The sequence below is a fragment of the Lipophrys pholis genome (assembly GCF_963383615.2).
Source record: "Lipophrys pholis genome assembly, chromosome: 1".
NCBI classification, from domain to species: domain Eukaryota; kingdom Metazoa; phylum Chordata; class Actinopteri; order Blenniiformes; family Blenniidae; genus Lipophrys; species Lipophrys pholis.
This window is the reverse complement of record NC_137635.1, coordinates 3008523-3032228: the sequence shown is the minus strand read 5'-3', so window position 1 is coordinate 3032228 and position 23706 is coordinate 3008523. Positions and strand designations below refer to the sequence as shown.

Below are 23706 nucleotides of genomic sequence, written 5' to 3'. Positions count from 1 at the left end.
AATGTACTTCCTGACAAAACGCTCACGTATTGCGGAAAATTAGAATACTATTAAAAACTCATTTGTATAATTATATACAGAAAACCTATAAGTTTTCTTTTTTAAATCGTACTTGTGATAAGTTTAGCCTTTGGTTAGGAAAAAAAAAGATCTTATCTTTTAGAATATTGTAAAATAGTGAACAAATTAAGTTGAATTAAATATTCTGACTTGATGGTAAATCCCACCGAGTATGAATAACTATCTAATGAGCAGTTTGTCAATGTTTCTTTGAGACTGAAAATGAAAACTATGCAGCCTATCAGCTTCCAGGAAGCAATAGCCTAATCGTGGGAATGAAAATAACCCAAGTCCCTCTCTAATCCCTGCCTATCCTTTTTATCTGAGGATTCAGACCAGTCGGAGCAGTGAGGAGCTGTGAGCCTGCAAACCACCACCATGCATCTGAAGTCCCGTTAGAAGGATCACTATCACCCCCTCCTGTTTTTTGTTCTTTCTTTCTAAATCATAGTTTAGTCGCATAGTGACTCGAGTTGCTTGCAGTGGAAACATGAATCTACATTTCACTGCTGTTTTTTGTTTGGCTTTAGTATTTTCGCCCTCGATGGGCAGTTCATGTCCTGCACAATGCAGCTGCTTCTTCCACAAACTGAGCGACGGATCAAAAGCAAGGTAAAAAAAATTAATTATTTGAATTTATTCTGAATTTACTGGCAGTGGAAGAGTTTGTTTATTTTTTGTTTGTTCTTTTTTGTAAATTGCGTGTAGCTTTCTTCCATTCACTCACTGTCCACTGGAGGATTAATTTGGAGTTGCTCTTTAATCTTCTTTGCTTGTTACTGAACAATAGGCTACTAGGTTATTTTTTTCCCTCAAACTGAACTACATTACATTTATCCAGATGAAATTACAATTATTATTGTGCCTTGTCTTATGTGAAAACCACTTTTTAATCTCAAGATTTAAAGTAGAACAAATATTTTTCTGAGAACTGTCATGATCTTATACTTTTATTGTATTTTTATTTTTATTTTATTCCTTGCAGGAGCGTGCTTTGCAATGACCCAGAGATTACTGCGATCCCCCCAAATTTCCCCACTGACACATCGAAGCTGCGCATTGAGAAGACAGCAGTCACACGGATTTCCAGTGACAACTTCCACTATCTCAACAATCTGGAGTTCCTCTGGATGTCCTTCAACTCACTGAATTCATTGACTGCTGACAGTTTCCGGGGACTTTACAACCTGAATGAGCTCAGGCTGGACGGGAACATGCTCACCTCCTTCCCCTGGGGGTCTCTGACTGACATGCCAAATCTGAGACTCCTGGATTTGCACAACAACAAGATCTCCACCATCCCAACTGAAGCAACCGTCTACATAAAGAACATCACCTATCTGGACTTATCGAGCAACAGCCTGGCGACCATTCCCGGCGACGTTCTCACAATGTGGCTGAGTGTGAAGCCGTCCCAAGACAGCGACTCCTCCAAACTAATTCTGGGTGAGGATGATGCCGTGACATCTTAGGATTCTGAACGTATATATTTTTAAAGCTGCCTTGCATGATGGCCACTTCACTGACACCAGCAGCTTTAAAAGCTGCGTTCGGGATTAGTCTAATTATAGTTATTGTCTGCTGTGTGTTGGACAAATTCACTTTATCTTAACACACTGTGTTAATACTTTTCACTCTTGGTTTCCCCTGCAGGTCTTCATGACAACCCGTGGATGTGCGACTGCCGACTGTATGATCTGGTCCAGTTTCCGAAATCCCCCTCGTCATCCGTGGCGCTCATAGACACTCGGCTGAAGTGTGCCGATCCAGAGAGCCTGTCCGGGGTTCTGTTCACTGACGCGGAGCTTCAGAGGTGCGAGGGACCCCGAGTGCACACGGCTGTGGCTCGTGTTCGGAGCTCGCTGGGCAACAATGTCCTCCTGCGCTGTGGCACAGTTGGAGTTCCCATCCCCGAGCTGTCCTGGAGCCGCGCCGATGGCAAGAAAATTAACGGCACCAGTGAGTTCGTTTTTTGGCCAGGACTAAATCCAGATGTACTTAAATTAAAACATTTATGTGAGTCCCAGTCAAGGTGTCAATGAGATCAAAACTGCTGTTTCGCTTGCTAATCTGCTTAACACCTTGGATGTTTGCTCTTTCAATTTTTCAGTTCAAGAAGAGGTCTCAAAGGAGGGCATCATTTGGTCTATTCTCAGCGTGCCTGCAGTCTCTTACCGCGACTCTGGGAAGTACGTGTGCACAGCTACCAACTTCGTGGGCACCGCTGATGCCATCATCTCCTTGGTGATCACAGACTCCATCCGTTCAGAAGAAGCGGGCGGTGGTGCCCCAAAGAGAGCGAGAGGGAAGAGACCTGGAGGCATTGGACGTGCAGCATACCAGGAGAAGCTCATCGCCAGATATGTCCCGCCACCTACCTCCGCTGCCCAACCCATCATAGAACCTCTCAACGGCAAAGGTGTGACCGGGAAGTATGAGATTGAGAGCTACAGCGTCTCTGACAAGGCGGGCAAAGCGTCAGACATTCAGAAAACAGTGGAGGTGCCACCGGATGCTTTGAGTAACTTGGCAGCCAACGCCTCATCCTTACAGCAAGCCCCTGAGAAGCGGGTAGTGCGTTCGGTGAAGGTGATCGGTGACACGGACCACACAGTCTCGCTGAACTGGCGAGCCCCGACGGCCACGAACACCACAGAGTTTAGTGTCCTTTATGCCGTGTTTGGTGAGAGAGACATGCGCCGGGTCAACGTGGGCCCTGGGAGGAACCGCATAACAATCGAGGGCCTTGTGCCAAAGACAAAGTACATTGCTTGTATTTGCGTCAAAGGCCTGATCCCGAAAAAGGAGCAGTGCGTAATCTTCTCAACAGATGAAGCAGCCAGCGCCAGTGGCACCCAGAAGCTTATCAACGTGGTGGTCATAACCGTGGCGTGTGTGATCGCTGTCCCCCTGACACTGATTGTTTGCTGCGGGGCAATCAAGAAACACTGCCAAAAACTGCTGGGGAGACAAACCAAGGAAATGCAGGACTCATACGTCACGTTTGAGACCCTCGGCCCAACTGCTAAGGCTAGGGGGATGGGGATGGAGGGCGAGTACCTTACCCGGCTCAACCCTGACGAGTCCAACAGGCTGCTCTCAGCGAGGTCAAGCGTTGACTCAGGGGCCACAGCCAGGACTGAAGGGCCACCAAATGAGTACTTCTGCTGAAACAAACTCATGCCTCAATTTCAAGAGGACGCACTTTGTTTTCTAACTGCCTGTGAATGGATAAACCGTTGTGCTGCTCAAAGACTGTGGTGATCTTCTTTTCAAGTGACCGATAGCTCTGTTAGCGCTGGACCTCCTGTATGACATTATTTCACTACTATGAGCGAATAAAAACCACCATTTATTTGGTGGAGAAGCAAAAAGGGAAACTTTATTTGGGGGCTCTGTTTTACTATATAAATATGGTGTACATGTGTAAAAATAACTTTTTTTTTTAAATTTACCCAACACTTTGAATGGTGATGTTTTGCAGGGAAACTATCTTGATGCTTTTGATCTCGAAACTCTGTTAGACCCATTCAATATTTATTTTTTTTCCAAGATGGATGTAACCTCTACGTTGTGTTTGAATCTTTGAAATACAAAGTATCAAGGAAACCAGCAGTTTAGTCTATTTTCTATGTCAGTACCATTTCCATGTGCCAGGTTTACTGTTGGGTCCACAACTTCAAATACAGTATGTTTTATAATGTGCAACTATTTCTAACCTGAAACATATGTGTATGTATGAATGTACTATATGTTGTTGTTTGTTTGTTTTTTATGAAAACAAAAAAACATTAAAAAAAAAAACCATTAAACTGGTACGTGCTCCCAATTTTATTTTGTGGACAATAGAAATTATCTTTAAAATGACCGTGCTTATGTGGATTATACAGCTATTTTAAGGCAGGCTATGTAGCACAACAGCTCATATTGTTTTCAAAAACACCCACAAAATTATAGGTGTGTGTTGTAACAGGCTAGATCTCATTTCTATAAAATGGGACTTTTCATTAAGATTCCTCAGAGCTTACAGTTGTAGGTTAAAATACAGATTTCAAATACTAAGAAGTGAGGCATTAGGGTTATAAAATAAATGTTGGTTCATATTAAGGTCTTTTTACTTTGTTTATGGCCGGTATACTTTTCACATCAGCTTTAGTTTTATGTGTGATATAATTTATGTTAGCACAGTCATTACAAATATACGGACATGCTGGTGTGTGTCTTTAGTGTACTACCAGTGTGACATCTTTAATTAAAACAATGGTTTGTTGCTGAGCTAGATTGGGACATTGCTTTGTACCTGGGAAATAGAAATATTAATTAATATAAATATTAAACAAAATTAAAAACACAGTTGACCTGAAAGAAAATACATCACTGGTTTTCAAATTATTCCATTTACCTCTTAACTAAGTTTTATTTTAAATGCTGAGACATGAAATGGAAAAAAAAAAAAAAAAGAATAAAATTATCAAAATGACAATGAGGTGGATGTTATGTTTTCACACTTTTAGTGTTCGCTGATTCAGCCTTTAACAACCTGAGTGACGACCAATGCTGAGCTTATTGAGGTCAGATTACAGCTCTTTCCAGACATCTGTCTCTGTCCCTGTGCAGCCCTCCCTCTCAGCACCACTAAGCCTGACGGGCTCCGGTTCATTTAATACAGATGGACCTCCTGTCCTGGCAGGAATGAATTCAGTGACTATGACGCAAAGCATTTTGGAGAAGTTATACCTGAAAAAAAAATAAAAATAAAACCACGAGTAGATTGGAAACGCGAAATAGTAAAAATAAAATTCATTTCATGCAAACCCAACAATAATATCCAAAGTGGACCATCACTATAAATACACCTTTCCTGTGTCTCATGTGTCTTAAGTGTTACGTCAAGAAAGATTAAGGTAATAGGCTTTCCTCCACGCAGCCCACAAGCATGTCCAGCCCTCACAGGCCTATTTCACATGCTCGTCCAGGAACATGGACACCGTCAATGTCTCATTACGTATCGCTTTAATCATGTATCTCATCACCCCTGGATCATCAACTTGTCTGCCTGGTTGCTCCTGTACAGATGAAAACCTCGGGAGGTAAGGGACCACTGAATTCTAGAGACTATAGATTTTTTATTAAAAGTAGGCCAAGTGTCGGGCATAAACCTGTTTTGGACAACCGAAGCATTGATTTGAATGGAGCTTCAGTCGGATTGTTTTGACACCTTTAGAGAGACATCATAGTGATGTACAAATGTTTATAGTTACTGTTTATCTTTGTGTGAAGGATAGAATTCATGATCAACATGAGTGTCTCTTCTCAATACATGCTTTATCCACCGTCCTAGATCTTTGCTATGTATGGAAACCTCCATGGGGAGAATACCAGAAGACATCCCTGATAACTTCACAAAAATCCGAATAGAAAACTGCCACCTGACTGAGTTACCGCACAGGTCGTTCTCCCATGTCAGTGCCTTGGAGTTCCTGTGGTTAAACTTTAATGACATCACCCTCATGAACATCAAAAGTCTGGAGGGGCTCGCTAAGCTCACCGAATTGAGGCTACAAGGAAACAAGTTGACTTCAGTGCCGTGGACGGCTTTTCAGGAAACACCCAAACTCAAGATTTTGGATCTGAAGCACAATCGACTGGATGTGCTACCTGAACATGCACTGAGACACTTACCGGCACTGACCTATTTAGATTTATCCTTCAATCAGCTTACTGTCATATCAAAAGACGTTTTCACTAATTGGCCTCTTTACCAAACAGCCGAGAAATCCTGGGGCAAAGAAGGGGTCGTGGCCAATGTGGTTTTGGCGCTCCATGATAACCCCTGGTTGTGTGATTGCCGCCTCAAAGGGTTTGTTGAATTCATCAAGGCGGTCGGCCCTCCCATCATTCTGATGAACTCCTATCTGATGTGCTCCGGACCCACGTCCAAAGCAGACAGGTTTTTCCACGAGATCCAGCTGAAGACATGCATGAAGCCGGTGACCTCCGCCCCAGAAACAAACATCTCTGTACCTCTCGGTGCAAATGCAACGCTCACATGCTTAGTTAAGGCCAGGCCAGGCCCGGCCATCCACTGGATGTACAGTCTGAAGATTGTAAGAGGATTTGCTGGTAAGATTTCATATTTTTTTTTTTATATGAGTACCCTCCATTAAACTGTTGGAAACCTGTTGTGAGTGCACGTCGCGAGGTATACGTGATTTTTCATGTTGCATGATTTTCTGAACAGAAAAAACCACTGTTATACTGCTATTATACTTTACCATGTTACCAGACTGTGCTCTAGTTTCTGAAGCACTGTGTTCTCCTTGCAGCTACAGAGACCCAAATAGACGAGGAGACGGTGACCTCCCAGTTGGTGATTCCCTCTCTTCACCCAGCAGATAAAGGAGTCTACACCTGCATGGCTAACAACTTCATTGGAAACTCCTCCGTCGGCATTACACTCAACATCAGCTCCCACAGTTCCTCCACTAGCCTCCCCCCGCCTGTCCCCATGCTGTCGTCCGATGAAAACGCCTACATCGACATCCGCATCGCCAAACAGACAGTTTACGGTATCACCTTGGAGTGGCACGCAGCAACGGAGAACCCATCGGAAACCTGGTTCACCATCCACTTTGGCAAATACAATTCACCCAGGAAGGAGATGATCTACATCGGTCCTGGCATCAACAGCTACTCGGTCAGCGACCTGCTTCCCGTGACCAAATACGAGGTGTGCGTGACGCTGAAGAACCATCGGCCACGAGAAGGCCAGTGCATCGTGTTCGTGACAGGAAGTGACATCAGCGAGCTGGAGCAACGAGAGCGGCTCATCCACATCATTGTGATCGTGTGCGCCATGGTGCTCGCCGTGCCGGCTGGCATGTACGCCTGCACCACGGAGGCCCGGTTCAGCTGCGTTGAGCGCTGCGTGGACCTGTGGAAGAAGAGGAGGATGTGGGGAGAGAACCTGCAGGGGACCGAGAGGCAGGGCACCTTCGACAGCCTGCAGGCGGCCAGTGACGAAGGCCTGTGCAGGGACTCGGAGGAGAAGCCCAAGAAGAGGCGGAAGTCGGAGGATCGGTTCAAAGGAGGGAGTGCAGCTCATCTGTACTAGCAAATCCAAAAGCTGTACATACCTGTGTAAAGAATGTAATTTGTAAATAATGTCGGTAAACCGCATAGCTGAAGAAGTTTGTGCCTGCCATGTACAGAAGCGTCTCGAAAAAATTTGAATGCAAAAATCATGGAAAAAGTATATTTTCTATAATTCACTGAAAACACTGAAACATCCATATATGTCAGACTTATAACACATAAACTAAAATATTTAAAGCCTTTTTTTATGTTTTAAAAAGTCAAAAATGCAGCAAATTACTTGACTATTTCACAAAATGTGATTTTATTTTTCACATTTCTTTAACCAGAAGTGAAGAACAATGTAAAAAAATGCTTTTAGTTCATATGCTGTGAATGAAATAAATGACGGAACACAAAATCACACAGCTAAAATGTTCATCAAAAAGTCAAATGGACCTCGCCTTCTGCCTACTTCATTTTCCTGTGGGAGGACATTAGTCTCATAAAGATGAAATAAAATATATTTCGTGCACTATAATAAAGAAAAAAAAGTTTGACTGTACCTCTCATGGAGACATACATTTCATTGTACAACTACAGAAGGCCAAGTGATATTCGATTCTGTAAGAAATTACTCTATTACAATACAATTATTCACGTATACTTCCAATATTTTCTTCTTCCTTACCAGATATTTAAAGTAAACTGACAATTTAACATTTTAATCTAACTATAGTTCAAATGTTACAGGAAACATGAGATGTGCAAACTCAGTGTAAATACGTCTATCTGCTAAAATCAGAAAATGCCTTTTTTCCTCCTCCAGAATTTTTTTTTGATACTGAATGTATATAAATGTACTTTTATGTACTAAAGATACCACACAATACTGCACAGACTTCTTCATCACCATCATCAGACTAAATGAAAATTTCTAGGGTGAAGATTTGTGATTCATTTTTGGTGAAAACAACACGTCTGTATTGTTTTTACAGACTGAATTTTTTTTTTTTTTTTTTATCAAGTCATGGCTTAAAATGTGTTGGTTGTGGATTAAAATGAACTGAAAGATGAATGCTGAGACAAGCACAGATTTTTTAGCACAATCACTCAGAGGATTTGTTACATAAGCAGTGTTTTCCTGTGCATTTATACATACACTGGTAAGCAGATTAAAGCGATTTTCTATCTGAGTCCCTGTCAGTAGGACATGATAGTCCCATTTAATGACATCTCTGAACTCCCTCTGTGAGGACATAAATCGAACGTGCGATAGCCAGTATTTTCAGCATTATTACATTTTTTTAGTCAGTTTCGGTGGTGCAGCCACCGCGACAATACATACACATTTTGTTGTAAAACCTTTTAAATGAGAGTATTCATGTCAAGTATCCACCTTATTCACGTTATACGCCATGTCACTGTAAGCAATGTTTCAGAAGTTAGAATCGAAAAAAAACAAAAAAACAATAACTTTATTGATCTTTTATAGGAAGCTGCTTAATTTAATATAACGTTATATTTGTAGGTAAATAAAAAACTGAATAGCAATATTTCGTCATTTAAACTAGGACTTAATTCCTATAGAAGGCTTAGGACAATGGTTAAAAATGTCAGATAGTGAAATAATACATGAGAAAGAAAGAAGTATTTACAGTTATATATATATATATTTGTCTTACAAGTCACTGAAGTGTATACGTCCTGGCTAAGTTATTCAAACAAAATGAAGAATACCTCCAGTTCGAGCCAGCTTGGGGGACCGTAGATCGTCTCTGCGCATTCATTTTTTCAGATAGTCCAGTTTCTTCCCACCGTCCAGATAAACGCTTTGCGGTTAATTACCTACTATAAATTAGTAAAAAGTAAAACTCTCTTCCTCACGTACCTCACCAAACCTCATTTGTTTGACAAGGCTTTGTCTAACGACTGATGGACTTTTGTTTTGTGCCTTTAAAGACATTTGACATCAATCTGACAGTCAAACTAAATAAAGACAAATTAGTTTATCAACTAGGGGGAAATAAATTGAACACAGTCAAAACTATTTCTTTTTAAATATTTATTCAAAATCAAGACAGTACAAAGACAGTACAAATATGTTACTTTGAAGGACCAGGCAAGTGTAATCCACATTTAAGATATATAGTTGATCCTAACTTACTTAAAACAGTAATAAGTTAAGATATAGTCAAATACTAGATACTCAATAGTGTGATAACATTTTATTTGCCTAATATTTGAAGGCATTGAAGAATAACATGGAAAGTGTCATTGTGGACCCTGAATGTTTGTCATCTTGTCAACATTTAAATATCTGAATCCTCCGAGGAATTGTCCAAGCATATTGTGTATATGGTAATCTGAGCTTGACAATGTCAAGCACGAGGCTATCCACTAGTGGAACCTGATGCGTTCATTTATGGTATGTACTACTGCAAGACAGAGCTGGAATCTTGTCCTATATGTAGACTATAAAACATGGAAATTACGTCATACTGTACACATAAAACTGACCCATGTAGAGTTATATAAAAGCATCTTTCTGAATTTCTTACATTTACTCACTCAAATAAATTAAAGCAAGCTCTGTTACTGTGAAAATCTACCGTGGCACATTGTAATCATACAAAAAAGCAACTTCTCAGCCGCTGATGTAACACCATAAAAATATTAACACACAGGTGTTTTAGCACTTCATAAAAATCAGTGATGTTTTGTTTTTTTTGTTAGTTTTTTCATGACTGTGTCATTAAACTGCATGCTCCAGGAAGCATCAAGGATTTTTGTTAAGGATTTATGGGGCAAAAATCCTTTTTTTTTTTTTTTTTTTTTTTTTTATCTCTCATTGAAAATATTACATGTTCCTCTTGGTGAATTTACAGTGGTGCTTCTTCTTGTTAAGCTGATGCCATCCTCCTCAAGATGGCAGTGTGGTGTGTTATCTCTGACTGCAGCAGGCTGTAGCACCTCTTTCCCTGCACCAGGTCTGTTCAGGATGCGGTGCAGTTTAGTACCTTTCTCTCGGACATTCATACCTATAAACCTTCCTGGTGTGACATTAGATGAAGGTTGGCTCACCCGGCCAAATCTTCACGTGAAGTTCAGTCGAATTCAGGGCAACAAAGCTGACAAAAGATGACATATTTAATAATAGCCTTGGTTGCTCTCATTGATTTTCTGCTCCAGCTTCATTTTGAGCTCAGACACTAAAGCGGAGCTCATGTTCCCCTCTTTGCGCCGGCCAGACTTTGCCTTCTTGGAGGCTTTCGAGGCCAACGCGCCAGATATTGTTGGGACGGCCCGCGGCCTCTCGCAGGACCGTGTGTTGGAGGGGGGCGGAGGGGGGAGGGAGGGAGCAATGGGAGGAGGAGGCTTTGGCCGGGGGCTGCCTATGTCCCGCTGGGGGCTGCCCGCTGGGTCGCCAATGAGGAACTTCTCCGAAGAGTTGGTGAATTTGACACCAGGCAACTTGAAGGTCCAGCCCTGGTGGTCCCTGGGTCTCCGCTTTATGATGCGGCGCACCGGCATGATCCTGTTGGACTTTGAGTTGCGCATGTACACAGCCGTGGAGATCAAGACAGTCACTCCTACCAACACACTAATAATAACAGTGACCATGCCTAGGGCTTTCAAAGGATTGTCCCTACTTTTCATTAAAAAGGCCGCCATAGGCCCCTTGAGAGGAGTCTGTAAAAGAGCACAAATAAGATAGTTTGAATCTAAATCCCAGCCGTGTAATGCAACATTTGGCCATAGCATGCAAGCGTGAGAGATGATGCACAAAGCACTGACAGAGGAGACCCTGACAACATGTCTACATTTTCACACTCACACTCAGTCGCCCGTCTTCCTCTGTCCTACAGAGCAACACTGCTGATGCACCGCTAAGAAAGAACTAAGCACAACACTAGTTGTTGGGAGTGCGTCTGGCAGTGCGGTGCATTAGGATTTCTCTGACAAGGATGACAACCAAAACTGTGACATGCATGTTTGCGGAGGGGGGGGGGGGGGGGAATTAAAAAATAAAATAAAAAATGAAGATTAAAGTCAGCAAATCCACCTCTAAACCCAAAGTAAAAGGCTTAGTCAATTTAACAGCCAAATAATCTGAGTCATGCTTTCGATAAAAAAAGTGCATATACTACACACTTAGAAAGTTTTATAGAAGTATAAAAATTGTACATATGAAAAGTAAATAGTTAGAAAAAATCAAAAATAAAGTTAAAATACAAAAACAAACAAGAATAATTAATTTATTACAACTGTCACTATATTGTTCTTATAAATGTGCTCCAGTACTCTTTTACAGACAATAGCCAGCCAGTAAACATTTGGTTAGTGATCATGAATAAAGTGCCTGTTATATCTCACTTGATTCTGCGGATCACTTTGATATAGTTACTCTCGGGGTTGATTCGGGACTTTTTCACCGAATGACAGTACAGGAATGTGGATATGCAGACTGTCAGTGAAATGAGGGATGTGACCATGCTGAAAAAAATTCCAAAAACAGTCAGCGGACGCTTGCTGAGGCCCATGAAGTATGAAATAATTCGACCTTTGATCTGAAAAGCACGATACACAACACAGAAACAAAACCAAAAGACATTGGATCATCATGGAGGGTGAAAGGATGAATGCATGATGAAAACAACGAAGGATCAGACAATGACGGATCGATGTAAATGACTGAAAACTTTAAAGGAGGATTTTTATTTGCTGTTTTGTTGTGCTTAGAGTTAATGGCATGGAAACAGCCAACTCTAACAGAAGAACTGATTCTGATTCAACACCAATTTTGGGAAACGATGCAGAATGAATCTTTGTTAATGTTAAACTATTGTTGCTTCAGTTGCTTTTGTGAAGTAATACTACCTCCTGTATGAAGATGAAGTCATGGTAATGTGGCTGCCTGACAAACTGAAGGACACTGGTTCAGCAGTAGCAGCATGATCGCCTACTAATTTATCTTAAACTGCCGAAGACTACAGCGCATGCCTGGACTAAGAAGCGCTGCAAGCGAGCCACGAGCCTGATGGTATCTTACCGCCTCTGTGATGTCAATATTGACCACGGCTGTCGTGCTGAAGGACGGGGAACCTCGGTCCTTGGCCTGCACCACCAGAGACCACTTGCAGTCCTTCTGCCTGGTGATGTTCTGCACGATCTCCATGGACTTGATGTAGGGCTTCAGCTGGATCTCCCCTGTGTCGGTGTTGATGTCAAACGCGTTGTCCGGGTCGGCTGCCATGATGGAGTACTCGATGACATTGTTTGGAGACTCTGCGTCGTCGTCCACTGCCTGGAAGAAACAGGATTCGAGTCTGAATAGAGACACCGAGAAGCCTTTCACTTTCCTGAATCGTCTTCTTTCTCTTTGGCTGTTGCCTTTATACGTCACTGCAGCAGATCATCTGCATGTTCTCTGAAATCCACAAACCTTTGCTTTGTACACCTTCGCTTTCAATCGTGCTTTTGTCCTTCTGTCAAGCTTTAGAGCTGACACTCATGTTGCTGTAAATATATGACGGTCAAGAGATTTTACTACTTCTGCTGAAAAACATGTCAGGGACAAACCAGCGGGAAGAATTTTCAAACACATACAATAGCAGGCTAAACTGAGCACTCTGTCCGAGGGGACGTTGATGTGGCTTGATGTACCTCGACTTTGACAGGTGTGCCTATGATCATGGTCTTCTCCAGGAGTTTGTCATCAAATTCTGGTGAGTGGTCATTCATGTCGAGGACGGTGACAAAAACTTCAGCCAAACTGTACTTCCCCTCCGAGTCTTCAGCCTTGACGTAAAAGTTGTATTTCGATCTGACCTCTGCATCCAGGCTGGTCCAGGGCTGCGTGGAGATGATGCCCGACCACAGGTTAATGGCGAACCTACAGCCGAGACAAAGCAGCGTGTGAGTCACCGTCGCATTTACATAAACCCTGCGAATCACCAGGTGACTCATATGAACAGATTCAAAACAGATGTCTGTGTTTTACTAACGGAAACACGGCGAGAACCCAAATTAATCTGGGTGATTCATCGATATACAGAAACAAAACAAGTGTAATTTTAAATCTAAATCAGGTTTGAATAAATCTATATAAAAATAAATCTATATATTTTTTTGTCCTTTTTGTAACTGCACATAAAAAATATAAGACTTTTTTTTTAATTTGTTAATATTTTATTTAATGTCAATTACTCAATTGCTAATACTCGTGTAGGAATTTTAGCCAAATTATGTTAAAGATCAACAAATATGTTGCATAACTTAAACGCAGCGGAAGAAGGAAAGTTTTGCAGCAACTTTTACTTTTACTTCCTGCTTTTAAACACAAAATCAAACACAATCTGTACAACCTCCTCGTTTTTTTGTTTTAAACTTTATGAGTATTATTCAGAGTGAAAGGATGAAATTAAGTGACAGTAACAGTTATCAATACAGATGTTGACTTATCTATAAACGATAGTTGAATGTTAAGACTTCCTGTCTCCTTATCAAAACTACAGGTCTTTCTAAAATAAGTTTTTGAATAATAGTGTTTTAGTTCACTCAGGTGGATTTGAAACTACAATAAACTGAATGATAGTCTGTGTCGACACAAATGATTATGCTCTTCTACACCCAAAAATGTTTTCAATATGTTGAAGATTCGACGGTGCTTTTATGTGTGTTTTCAAGTTTAACGTCGTCTCTGTGCCATCTTACTCAGCCGACTTTCGGTCTTGTTTTCCACTGTGAAATTTCACAAGTTTCTTTGAAACTGATAACTTTCACACAATTAACTCTGGTTGCTGCTTGCAGACGGGCATAAATTCTCACTTTTCCTTCACTGCATGCTGCCTTGCTTTTCAAAGCTGCCATTTCTGGGGCTCCAGCTGTCACACTGCATGTTAATTGGCTCTGCCTATGTGAGACAGCCAGGCTGTCTATTTTTAACCCTCCAATCCAATTAGGAGATTAGCGAGCATCTTGCAGCCATTTTACGAGCGAGCTGTTTGTGCAGCAGAGGGGCCAATCAAGCTGGTTTCCTCTGCATCTCCTCCATCAAAGGCACAAAGTTGACACCGGAGAGATGCCCCATTGGGCTGAGCCTACCATGACCCTCTGAGCAACGTTCTGCTTTGTGTGACGTGTACAGCGGGACAGCAGGAGTTAAATATCTGATCAGACCGAAACAAAAACTGGCAGGATCGACAAGTTTTTACTTACAAATCTGATCCTGATCCATAAATCGTGTATTTGACTTTTCCCCAAGGCCCCGAGTCTGGATCATTTGCCTGGGGAAAAAATAAAAATAAAAACACACACACACACACACACACACACACACACACACACACACACACACACACACACACACACACACACACACACACACACACACACACACACACACACACACACACACACACACACACACACACACACAGATTATACACTTAATGCTTATAGCACATACAGCCTGCATTTAGTAAACTGTGAGTGTACATAGATATATTTATCTATATATTCGTGAATACCAATCAATGTGACTGCATGAGGCCCATCAAGCTTTTTTAGATTTTTTTATTAATAAACCCTGTTGTGCATAGCCAGCTGGGGCTTTAAGCTCATGTATTGTGGGTGGAGTTTTTTTTTTCTACTGTGATGAGTGGGGATGGAAGCATAGGTCGGCATGCTTAACCTTGAAGTAAACTAAAGCTTTTTACATCACATGATGTAACCTAGACATATTGCCAGGGCACACACAGTTTAATGGAAAGCACGAGTCAAACGTGCCAACATTTCTATTAATAATCCCTCTCAATGGGGAATTACATGGAGCACATGCCAGAATGTGACATGCTGATATTAAATGTCATAACCAAAAGCAGCAAAGTACAGGAAAAGCCAGGGAACACTGCGTTTTTATTTTGTTTTTTTGTTTTTTGGTGGGCTCCAACTTGCTTTCATATAATGAACTGCACTGAGTAAAAAGGGATTCATCGAAGGATTTGTGGATTATATAATCACTTTGGCCAGGTTAAAGTACAGTTTAATAGTGATTGACTCACTGTCACAGTCACAACACTGGAGCCTCCAGGAGAATTCTCGGGCACCCGGGCGATGTAATACTCTGACGTGAATTTGGGGACGTTGTCATTCGTGTCCAGCAGGTTGATCACGATGTCAGCTGTGGCACTGAAACGCTCGGGAGTGTCGATCTCCACCGCCAGCAGCTGCGGGGAGTCACATGCAAAGGGATTGAATTAGAACTGAAACGTTTAGTGGATCAATCAATTACCCAGTTCACAAACGAGACTAAGAGCCACACGAGCCACTAATTTGTAAACACAGTGCATGTCTGTAGGGTATAGTGAACAAAATACATGTAGTGTAATAATTCATCCATCCAACTTCTATTCAATCTCTGTCTAACTTGGTCCAAAAATGTTGTATTCAAAGTTTATTGCCTCAAATCCAGCTTTTCCTTGATTTTCCTCCATTTGAATATTGGATCATAGGAGCTGCATTCCGAATCTGCAGTGTCTGTGTGAGCTGGACTGGCCCCGCCCACACATGCCCATCTTGGGAAGAGGAGGAAGAACTTCCTCTCATGGTGCCATGTGCCAGAGCAGAGCTGCCTAATTGTGGGAGGAGTCAAAGGGAGGGCCTACCTTGATTAGGATTGGCTAAACCCCCGATGACACTATATAGGGTTTGATTTCTGATTGGCTGGTTGGAGCAACACACTTTTGACAGACATTGTTTTACTTCTGGGGCGTCATTTCCAAGTATGGGAATGATTATGACTGTTGTAAAACCATTAGAAAGTGAATTTTGTATAATGTGGCCCCTTTAACTTAAGGAAACTGGAGTTGACTGAACAAAAGATTCGACAACGGTTGCCAGTCCATCACACTCTCGCATTCATGCCGACGGGTAAATCAGAGCCACCAAATAACCTAAAAAGCATGTCTATTGTAGAGAACCTGAGCATGCTCAGACAGAAAAAGGAAACCCCACATTTAAAAATCCTGCAGCCCTTCATTGAACCGGGTTATTTCTCGCTGGGAGGCGAGAGTGGTAACCATTATTACCCCGATGTGTCTCAGATATGGTGACAGTTCCTACACACAAGTTTGAAGATCATCAAAAACCAGCCATGGAACCATTTAGGTGACGCTCTTGTGTAAGGATCTAGATCTTTACAAATAAAAACGCTCCTGCATTCATCAGTGATTTCAGGAGCTCACAATTGAACATTTTCTAACATGTGAGATAGTGTGAGTCAGGCACGGACAAAAACATTGAATTTGATTCATAAAGCACCTGGTTAGAAGCCAAAACATTGTAATAACTGATTCTGGTTCATTTGAAGCACCATAATAAGATTTAGGAAGACTAAGAATGTAAATATCTCTGCTAAATTTTATGGTTCCAACAAACACATTATTGACCCAGCAGACTGCTTCAACCACTGTTTGAGCTCTTAAAGCATTTAGGACCACTCAACCACACAGAGCAGATTCCAATAGACCATCTGAAATCTGACCTTGAAAGAAAGCGTGCCCCCCTTTTCATAGTCGATGCCAGATGTGTCCTCCACGATGATGGTCACCTGCGCTTCGTTCAGGACTGTCTGAGGGACCACTCGCAGCACTCGGTTCGGTCCCACCAGCCTCAGTTTGAACTTTGCATTTGCTCCCTGAGAATTACAGTGAAGGTGGAAACAAGCAAATGAGGTTACTTCTGCAGAAAAAAAAAAAAAAAGAGTGTGAAAATCTGTTGGGTATAACACGATTACTTTGAATTCATGAGCTAATTTGCTCAACATAGTTTATACGGTGTCTGGGGTTGCGTGTACTTCACAGGCTTCAGGCAGTGAAGTACCTGTCCAGCTTTTGCTGAAATTGGAGACAAGTAACGTCACACGTACGTTTAAACGCTCAGATGGAGACACATTTACCTGATCAGAGTCATTGACTGTGATCTTGAAGCCTCGGAGAATCTCCCCTGCAGGCGGGTGCTCGTACATGGTGACCTCGAACTTGCTCTGAGGTCCGTTTTCTCCATAAAACGTTGGAGGATGGTTGTTGAGATCCACCACCCGCACTGTCACTACGGTGACGTCGTAATCCAGCGGCTCATCGTTTGGTCCTACCTCAGAGGCCTAGGTTTAAAAAAAAAGAACATTAACACATTCAGGTAAAGCGGTACACGTGTTTCCCAGACGTAATGACTCAGAGATTGTGTTACCTTGACTTTAATTTCATACAGTTCATTTTTCAGCTGGGACGGATAGGTTGTGAGAGTGATGCACCCACTGGTGCTATTTATGTCAAACACGCCGTCACTTCCTGAAAGTGCATATAAAGTATGATTATGACTTTAAAAAAAGCAATCACGCTTATAAATCTTGATTGTAACAACATGTTTTCCTTGTTCTCACCATTTATGATGGAATAATGGATGGGGTTGGGATTGCCTTGGTCGCCATCTTTAGCATACACTGTGAATATTTCGGAGCCCTGCAAGCAAGAATAAGAAGATATTTGTGAGCATTATCTTTTAAAAGCAAAATCAACCATGAGTAAGGCAATACAAACACTTACAGGAACTGAGACTTCATAAATGTAGCCAAAGTATGGGGTTCCCACAAAGGATGGAGGCATGTCCTGGTTATCAATAACATTGATCGTTATGGTCGCTGTAGACGTCAACACCTGGTGCTTCCCTTTGTACTTTCCACCTCCGTCCTGAGAACAAATGAGGCAGGAAGCAAAAAGATCTTAATTTGAGATGCATCTTAAATAGATACTGACATCCCAAGTAACTGCTGTTATTACAAAGTTAACCTTGACAAGTATCATAAATCCGAGGTTTTCAAGAGGCCAAATCTACTGACTGTTACCTAGTTACTCACACAGATGAGCCCAAGCAAAGCAAAGTGTTCATTTCCACCGACCCTATCACTCACAGTGAGACGATCACCGCCACTGCAGAAGCAATGGTGTCAACACCTCACCAGACATGCTTGTTAAAAACTCCCTGGTTCTTAACAGATTTAATTTGAACAACTACCAGAATAAACGTGTCGAAAGCGACGCTGTTTGAGAAAGGTTTTCCGGGTTATGGATTCACTCGAGTCATTTTCATATTTTCTGTATTATTCCAGGCTCGACTTCATCTTTATGCTCCTGATGTTGATTTCCTCGAGTAAAAATCTCAATAACATGATCAGTAGAGTATTATGATGTGGATAGGTGTTTAGGGAGCCTGAGAAAACAACCAATGATTTAAACCTGAATATAGAGGATAACAGAGACGTCTCACCTTTGCAACCACTGTCACAAAGTGTGTTGGTGTGGTCTCGTAGTCCAAAGTCTCTCCAGGTTTGACCCGGAGGATCCCGCTGTTTCCATCAATGGTGAACTTGGCAAAGGGGGACGTCTGATGATAAAATGTGTGACACAGATAGTCGTATTTTATACTGGAAATTTCCACTCAAGATACTTTCGCGGACGCTTCCCAGTCAGTATCAACATGCAACCTGCAACCCCGGCCTTTCTGAATAGTTTTATCTCACTGTTCACACATGAACAGTAACAACCGCTGTTCTGTCATCTGTTGGCCCAGGCCAAACCTAAGCCCCTATTAAGCCTTCAATGCCTTGCTCAAATGTAATTGAAATTTAATCCACTGAAGTAACACCATTTCCAGACTGCTCGCTGGTATGAGATTAATCCCCCCCCCCCCACACACACACACACATCACTCGAATGCTCTTTTTCTTCTCGGCACATGGTAGCACAGCTCTCATGATGTCAGCTCAACCTCTGGGCTCACCCCCCGAGTGACACGCCCATACCGGACCGGTCAGCATCACTATCTAGATAATAGTGGTGCGAAGGGAGTAATGATTAATAACTGCATTGAAATATGTGCAGGATACACTGTTTCATGTCAATCAAGAAATCAAATCTCCTCCAAAGTGGCATAAAACTAAGCCAAACCAAACTTATTTCACTATGTCCAGTAAAAAAAAATAAAACAAAAGATCTAAATGGGCATCTTGAAGATTGCCTGTATATTATTACCGTCCTACAATGAAATATTTACAAATTAGGTACATGAAATGCACTAAATATAATTTATAATTAGTCGTATTTGGTACATGTTAAAAATAAATAGATACTGCCACTTGTAATGGGTTACTTTGCATCAATCAGGTGCAAGAACTGGGAAAAAAAGAGAACATTTGCTTAAGCAAAGAGACAAAACTCTGGTGTTTTTGTTTTTATAATAAATACTACAGACCAATGCCTCAAAAAAAGGTTCTACCTATATTTCAGCATTTTCTTCAATTTTGCCTTGCTGGCTCAGGGGCAAATATAAAGAGGAGTTTTAAAAATAAAAGAAGACAATAAAAAGAGTGCCTAAATCAGTAAGTGAAAAAAACACAAAACAAAAACCTGTCCTGTTCGGTTGCTCTTTTAACAAGTTTTTTGGCAGTGAGAGGTTAAAGCAGTTCTCAGACTTCCAGGTGTAACAGCCAACGTGTGACAAGCTGCATATGTGAATTAAGTTGGAAACCATGTGCAAGTAGGATAAAGAAAAACCATTTATTGTGGCTGAGATCCTGTCAGGTCAGCTTATTACACACATGTCAGAGAGCACTTACTGCCTATCTCGAGTGTACTGTGCAAACAAACAAAGATGTAAATGTACCTGTAGATAATATGACACGCTGCCTCCAGAGCCCATATCTTTGTCCACTGCTTCAACTTTGTAAATGCTGCTTCCTGGAGTAGTATCCTGTCGAATATATAACAGAGATATTCATTGCAACACCCAATTTATTCACAATGATTTTGTTTTCTGACTCTTCAGATTCAAGAAGAGTGGCCAAAATGACTCAGATTCTTTGCTTAAGTGTAACAACAGATACTTGTGGGGGGAAAAGTAAAATTAACCATTCAATTCATTTACTTATGTGAGGATAAAAACACTATAAGTAATGTTATTATAATACAATGTTTGTCAGTGTGGGTACAGCAACTTTAATTGGTAATGTCACAGAAAACAAGTAACGAGCCACTTTTAATAATATAAGTAGTGTAAAGTACAGATAATTCTGTTTAATTCTGTTTAAATGTAGGGAGTAAAAGTAAGTTGCTATCCCAAAGTGCAGGTCGATGACATTTCTAATAAAGTACAGCAACAAAGTACAACTACTTGGTTGCTTGCTCCCTCTGGGTTTGGGCTTAATATGGGCAAAATAAAACTATTTCAAAGTTTTTACAGCTTGATATATCAAATTATTTGTGTTGATTTGACATATTTTACCTCAGGAATGTCAATGATGAAAGGCAGGTTTTGAAATTCAGGCGGTTCATCATTGGTGTCTGTGACAAACACTCTGACCTTCTCAACGACCTGAGAGCAACAAGAAAAAAATAACTTTTGGATATTTAGGTAGGGATTAAAAACCAATGACGTCAAATATAATCTTTCATGCTCCTTATACCTCATTTTGTATCTAGAAACATCATAAAAATATGATTGTTGTACCTTTTTGCTACACAAATATAATGCAGATTTATAACATGAGTATAAAAACTACACTGGATTATCTATACCTGCAATCTAAGAGAGAACAATGCAATAAATGAATCATATATATATAATACGAATGTAATACAGCACATAATAAAGACTTACTTTGTTTCGACCATCTGTTATGCTTACAAGCAAAGAGATTTCACCTTCTTTCTGTAAAAAGAACATGTTTAGTGTCACTCTGATTCGAAGGGCTTTCAAGAGCTTTTATGAGCAGGCTCACCTCTCGATCGAGCTCCTGAATTAGAGTAACGTTTCCTGTTTTAGGATCGACACTAAAATATTCTTCTGTGCCCTTTTCATAAGTCAGACTGTATCGTACTGGATCCCCCTCTGGATCTGTCCCATTCAGGATATAGATCTGTGAGCCTGTGAGGAAAAAAAATATCGTGAGCAAGCTGCCACAGGTATCACTTCTTTTTATAGAAAATCGTACTGAGACGGCGGCAAAGCCTTAATTTCCATTTGTCAAACGTCTCGTATTCAATGTGAACCGCACATTTGATCATCAGGCCAGTGGAGCCGCCACCCGCATTGTTTACTTCCCGTAAGCCCTGATGTACGTCACAATCCAAAAGGTATTATAGTGATTAGCTGGAGCCTCGATGCAAGGTGGGATCACTTCATTTTCAGAGTCAAGACACTTGAAATTACAGGTTTAACAACAATAAGCACCATCTCACATGAGGTTCCCTGCATCAATCACTTGTAAAATCAGAATAACAATGGGTGTGAGACTCACCAATGGGCGTATCCTCGGAGATGCTGAACAAGGCCATATTTCCATTTGTACTGCTGGGACCATTGTCATAAAAATATGGGGCATAATCTGTTTGTCCTTTGGGGTAAAACACAAAATTATAATCTCAGTTATCTGAAGAGAAGTGACTTGACCTCATCTATTAGAAAGTTACTCCACAATACTGAAACATGTGACGATTAATATGATGGATTTGTTCAAACTAACAACTGAGAACTGTTACACTCACTTGCTAAAAAAGGAGGGCAGGAGTCGAGGGCAGGGGAGGGGAAGGAGAGGAATTATAAACACATTTTGGGTTTAATGTCACACGATGAAAAACACAAACAAAAACTTCAATACACATTGAGGCGAACGGAGCAAAAGCAGCATGGACAGTCTACACTAAGATGGACATGCCATCGGTGTGAGAGGATTAACCAGATAAAAGCAACGTGAGGAGTCTTAACCACACAGCAAGACGGGGGTTTTATAAAAAGAAAAAAAAAAGAGCAGAGCCTTACCCAAGGTGAAGTGAAGCAGCAGGAGAAACAGCAAAGCGTGCATTTTCTTTTCTTTCTTCATCCTGGTGGGGAGGTAAGGCTTGGCTGGCTCATGTGGAAGGCTTGGTGGAGGGAAAAGCGAAGCCGTGAGTGTCGTGCCCTTCTGGAGGCGTCTCAGCAGGCTCAGGAGGAAGAGGCTGGGACAGATTCTCAGGGACTAATCCAGTGACGCATCCCGTCCCTCCACACACATCTTCTGCTGCGCTGATCTCGCTCCGATTCCTCCTGAAAAACCCACACGTGGTTCGGAAGGGAGTTCTGTCTTCACACTACACGGTGTGATCATCACACCTCCACACACATGTGATGATGTACACGAGGCCCCCATTTATGATATAGGCTTAAAATAAACTGTCTGCAGTCAGTGATCCTTTGCGTTGTACTAAATATTCTCACGAAGATCCGAAAAGACATCTCATCTGTGATTATTCTCTTCAGATTCAACACAAAAAAAGGTTTCAACAGATTCACAGAGGTCCCCATATTGAGCGTTTTCAAGCCTAATTGCAATGAAGTATTTTGACATTCTGAATCCACCCAAACAGCCAACACACCTCACATACACTCGCCCACATCAAACAATCACTTTGTGCCGGTTTAAGCTGACCTCCTGTATATTCTCTGCCTCAGAACCATCTTTATTTGATTGTACTTTTACTACTGTGAGATGTATGTCCTATGCAATGACAATAAAGGCAGTTTAAGTTGACTTCTGACATATGAGGAGAGTGTCACGACACACTGTGTGGTCCAGTGTGTCTGCTTGTACATTTCTATTCACTAAAAAGATCATAATAATCATAATTAAAAGTCAAAACTTAGGGTGTAATGCAGATTATTAAAATGGCCAAATAAGCTCTATTCTCATTAATGTAACAGTTGCAGGCTATATATAAAGACAAATGATCTTATATCGAAAGTCTATAATTAGCACAAGACTGCTGTCATGCTTTTAATTATCTATAGATAGGGGGGAGGGAGGGAGTAATGGGAGGAGGAGGCTTTGGCCGGGGGCCTCTTTTCAGTCAAATCTTACTTTGACTGAAAAGAGCCTATTTGTTTGACCCACTTTACACCATCTCAAATCAGTGGGGCTTTCAGAATTACACCTGCACCTTCGTTTCTTTTTGCTTAATTGGTTGGACGCGGGACATATTTGGCTCCTCTCATTGTAGTTCTGAAGCTTTTCTAGCTGCTCACTAGTCACACAGGGGGACCGTCTCAGTAGTTTAAGCTTCTCTTGAACACTTTCCTTGGCAGCACACTGACCAACATCAGCCTGATCTGCACTTATGCACTTAAAGCCAAGAGGCTGCCTTCTGCAGTCCACTTTCCCCAGAAAACCCAGTGACCTGGCGAACGGTGTGCCAGAGGACAACCACAATACGGCCCACAAACAGCTCACAGACAGAGCGTTGCAGATTTTTTTTTAAATTTACTTAATCAGCCAGAATTATTTTCAAGCAGTTGCAACGCGAGTGTATGCTCGTCTGCCATCTCAGCAAAGTGTGCAAACGATGGGACCACAAAAATGCTCACCTTGATGTAGTTTACATACATTTAAGTACAGTCCTGCTGGAAAATAAAGTTCCTTCTCGTTCTATTTGTGTCCCTTTGCGACATTCAATGATGTGTTACCTTTCCCCACTCTGATAG

The 23706-nt window shown here is 41.5% G+C and overlaps 3 protein-coding genes across 5 annotated transcripts; 2 read left to right on the top strand and 1 right to left on the bottom strand.

The window, feature by feature from the left end:
- Positions 1–391: 391 nt before the first annotated feature.
- On the top strand, positions 392–4161 carry lrit1b (leucine-rich repeat, immunoglobulin-like and transmembrane domains 1b). 2 transcript variants are annotated; one of them, XM_080461326.1, is made up of 4 exons: positions 392–672; positions 1046–1506; positions 1714–2019; positions 2171–4161. In XM_080461326.1, the coding sequence occupies exons 1-4, from the start codon at positions 551–553 to the stop codon at positions 3229–3231; spliced, it is 1950 nt and encodes a 649-aa protein (XP_080317452.1). In that variant the 5' UTR covers positions 392–550; the 3' UTR covers positions 3232–4161. The 2 variants fall into 2 exon arrangements, with proteins under 2 accessions (XP_080317452.1, XP_080317451.1); XM_080461325.1 differs by having other exon boundaries at positions 393–672; positions 1714–2076; positions 2171–3887.
- An 851-nt stretch (positions 4162–5012) lies between these two features.
- LOC308119974 (leucine-rich repeat, immunoglobulin-like domain and transmembrane domain-containing protein 2) lies at positions 5013–8588 on the top strand. The gene is made up of 3 exons (XM_080480304.1): positions 5013–5150; positions 5402–6183; positions 6387–8588. Exons 1-3 carry the CDS (start codon positions 5041–5043, stop codon positions 7172–7174), a joined length of 1680 nt encoding a protein of 559 aa, XP_080336430.1. The 5' UTR covers positions 5013–5040; the 3' UTR covers positions 7175–8588.
- A 605-nt stretch (positions 8589–9193) lies between these two features.
- Positions 9194–22247, bottom strand: LOC308109227 (cadherin-related family member 1a). Of its 2 annotated transcripts, none has more exons than XM_080462664.1 (17): positions 22012–22247; positions 21491–21586; positions 20972–21117; positions 20851–20901; positions 20476–20565; positions 19858–19944; positions 18463–18579; positions 17742–17885; positions 17579–17657; positions 17386–17486; positions 17096–17299; positions 16682–16834; positions 15201–15365; positions 14356–14423; positions 12802–13030; positions 12188–12442; positions 9194–10827 (listed from the first exon to the last, which is right to left on the bottom strand). In XM_080462664.1, exons 1-17 carry the CDS (start codon positions 22070–22072, stop codon positions 10285–10287), a joined length of 2589 nt encoding a protein of 862 aa, XP_080318790.1. In that variant the 5' UTR covers positions 22073–22247; the 3' UTR covers positions 9194–10284. The 2 variants fall into 2 exon arrangements, with proteins under 2 accessions (XP_080318790.1, XP_080318791.1); XM_080462665.1 differs by having other exon boundaries at positions 9978–11705; positions 22012–22160.
- Positions 22248–23706: the final 1459 nt, after the last annotated feature.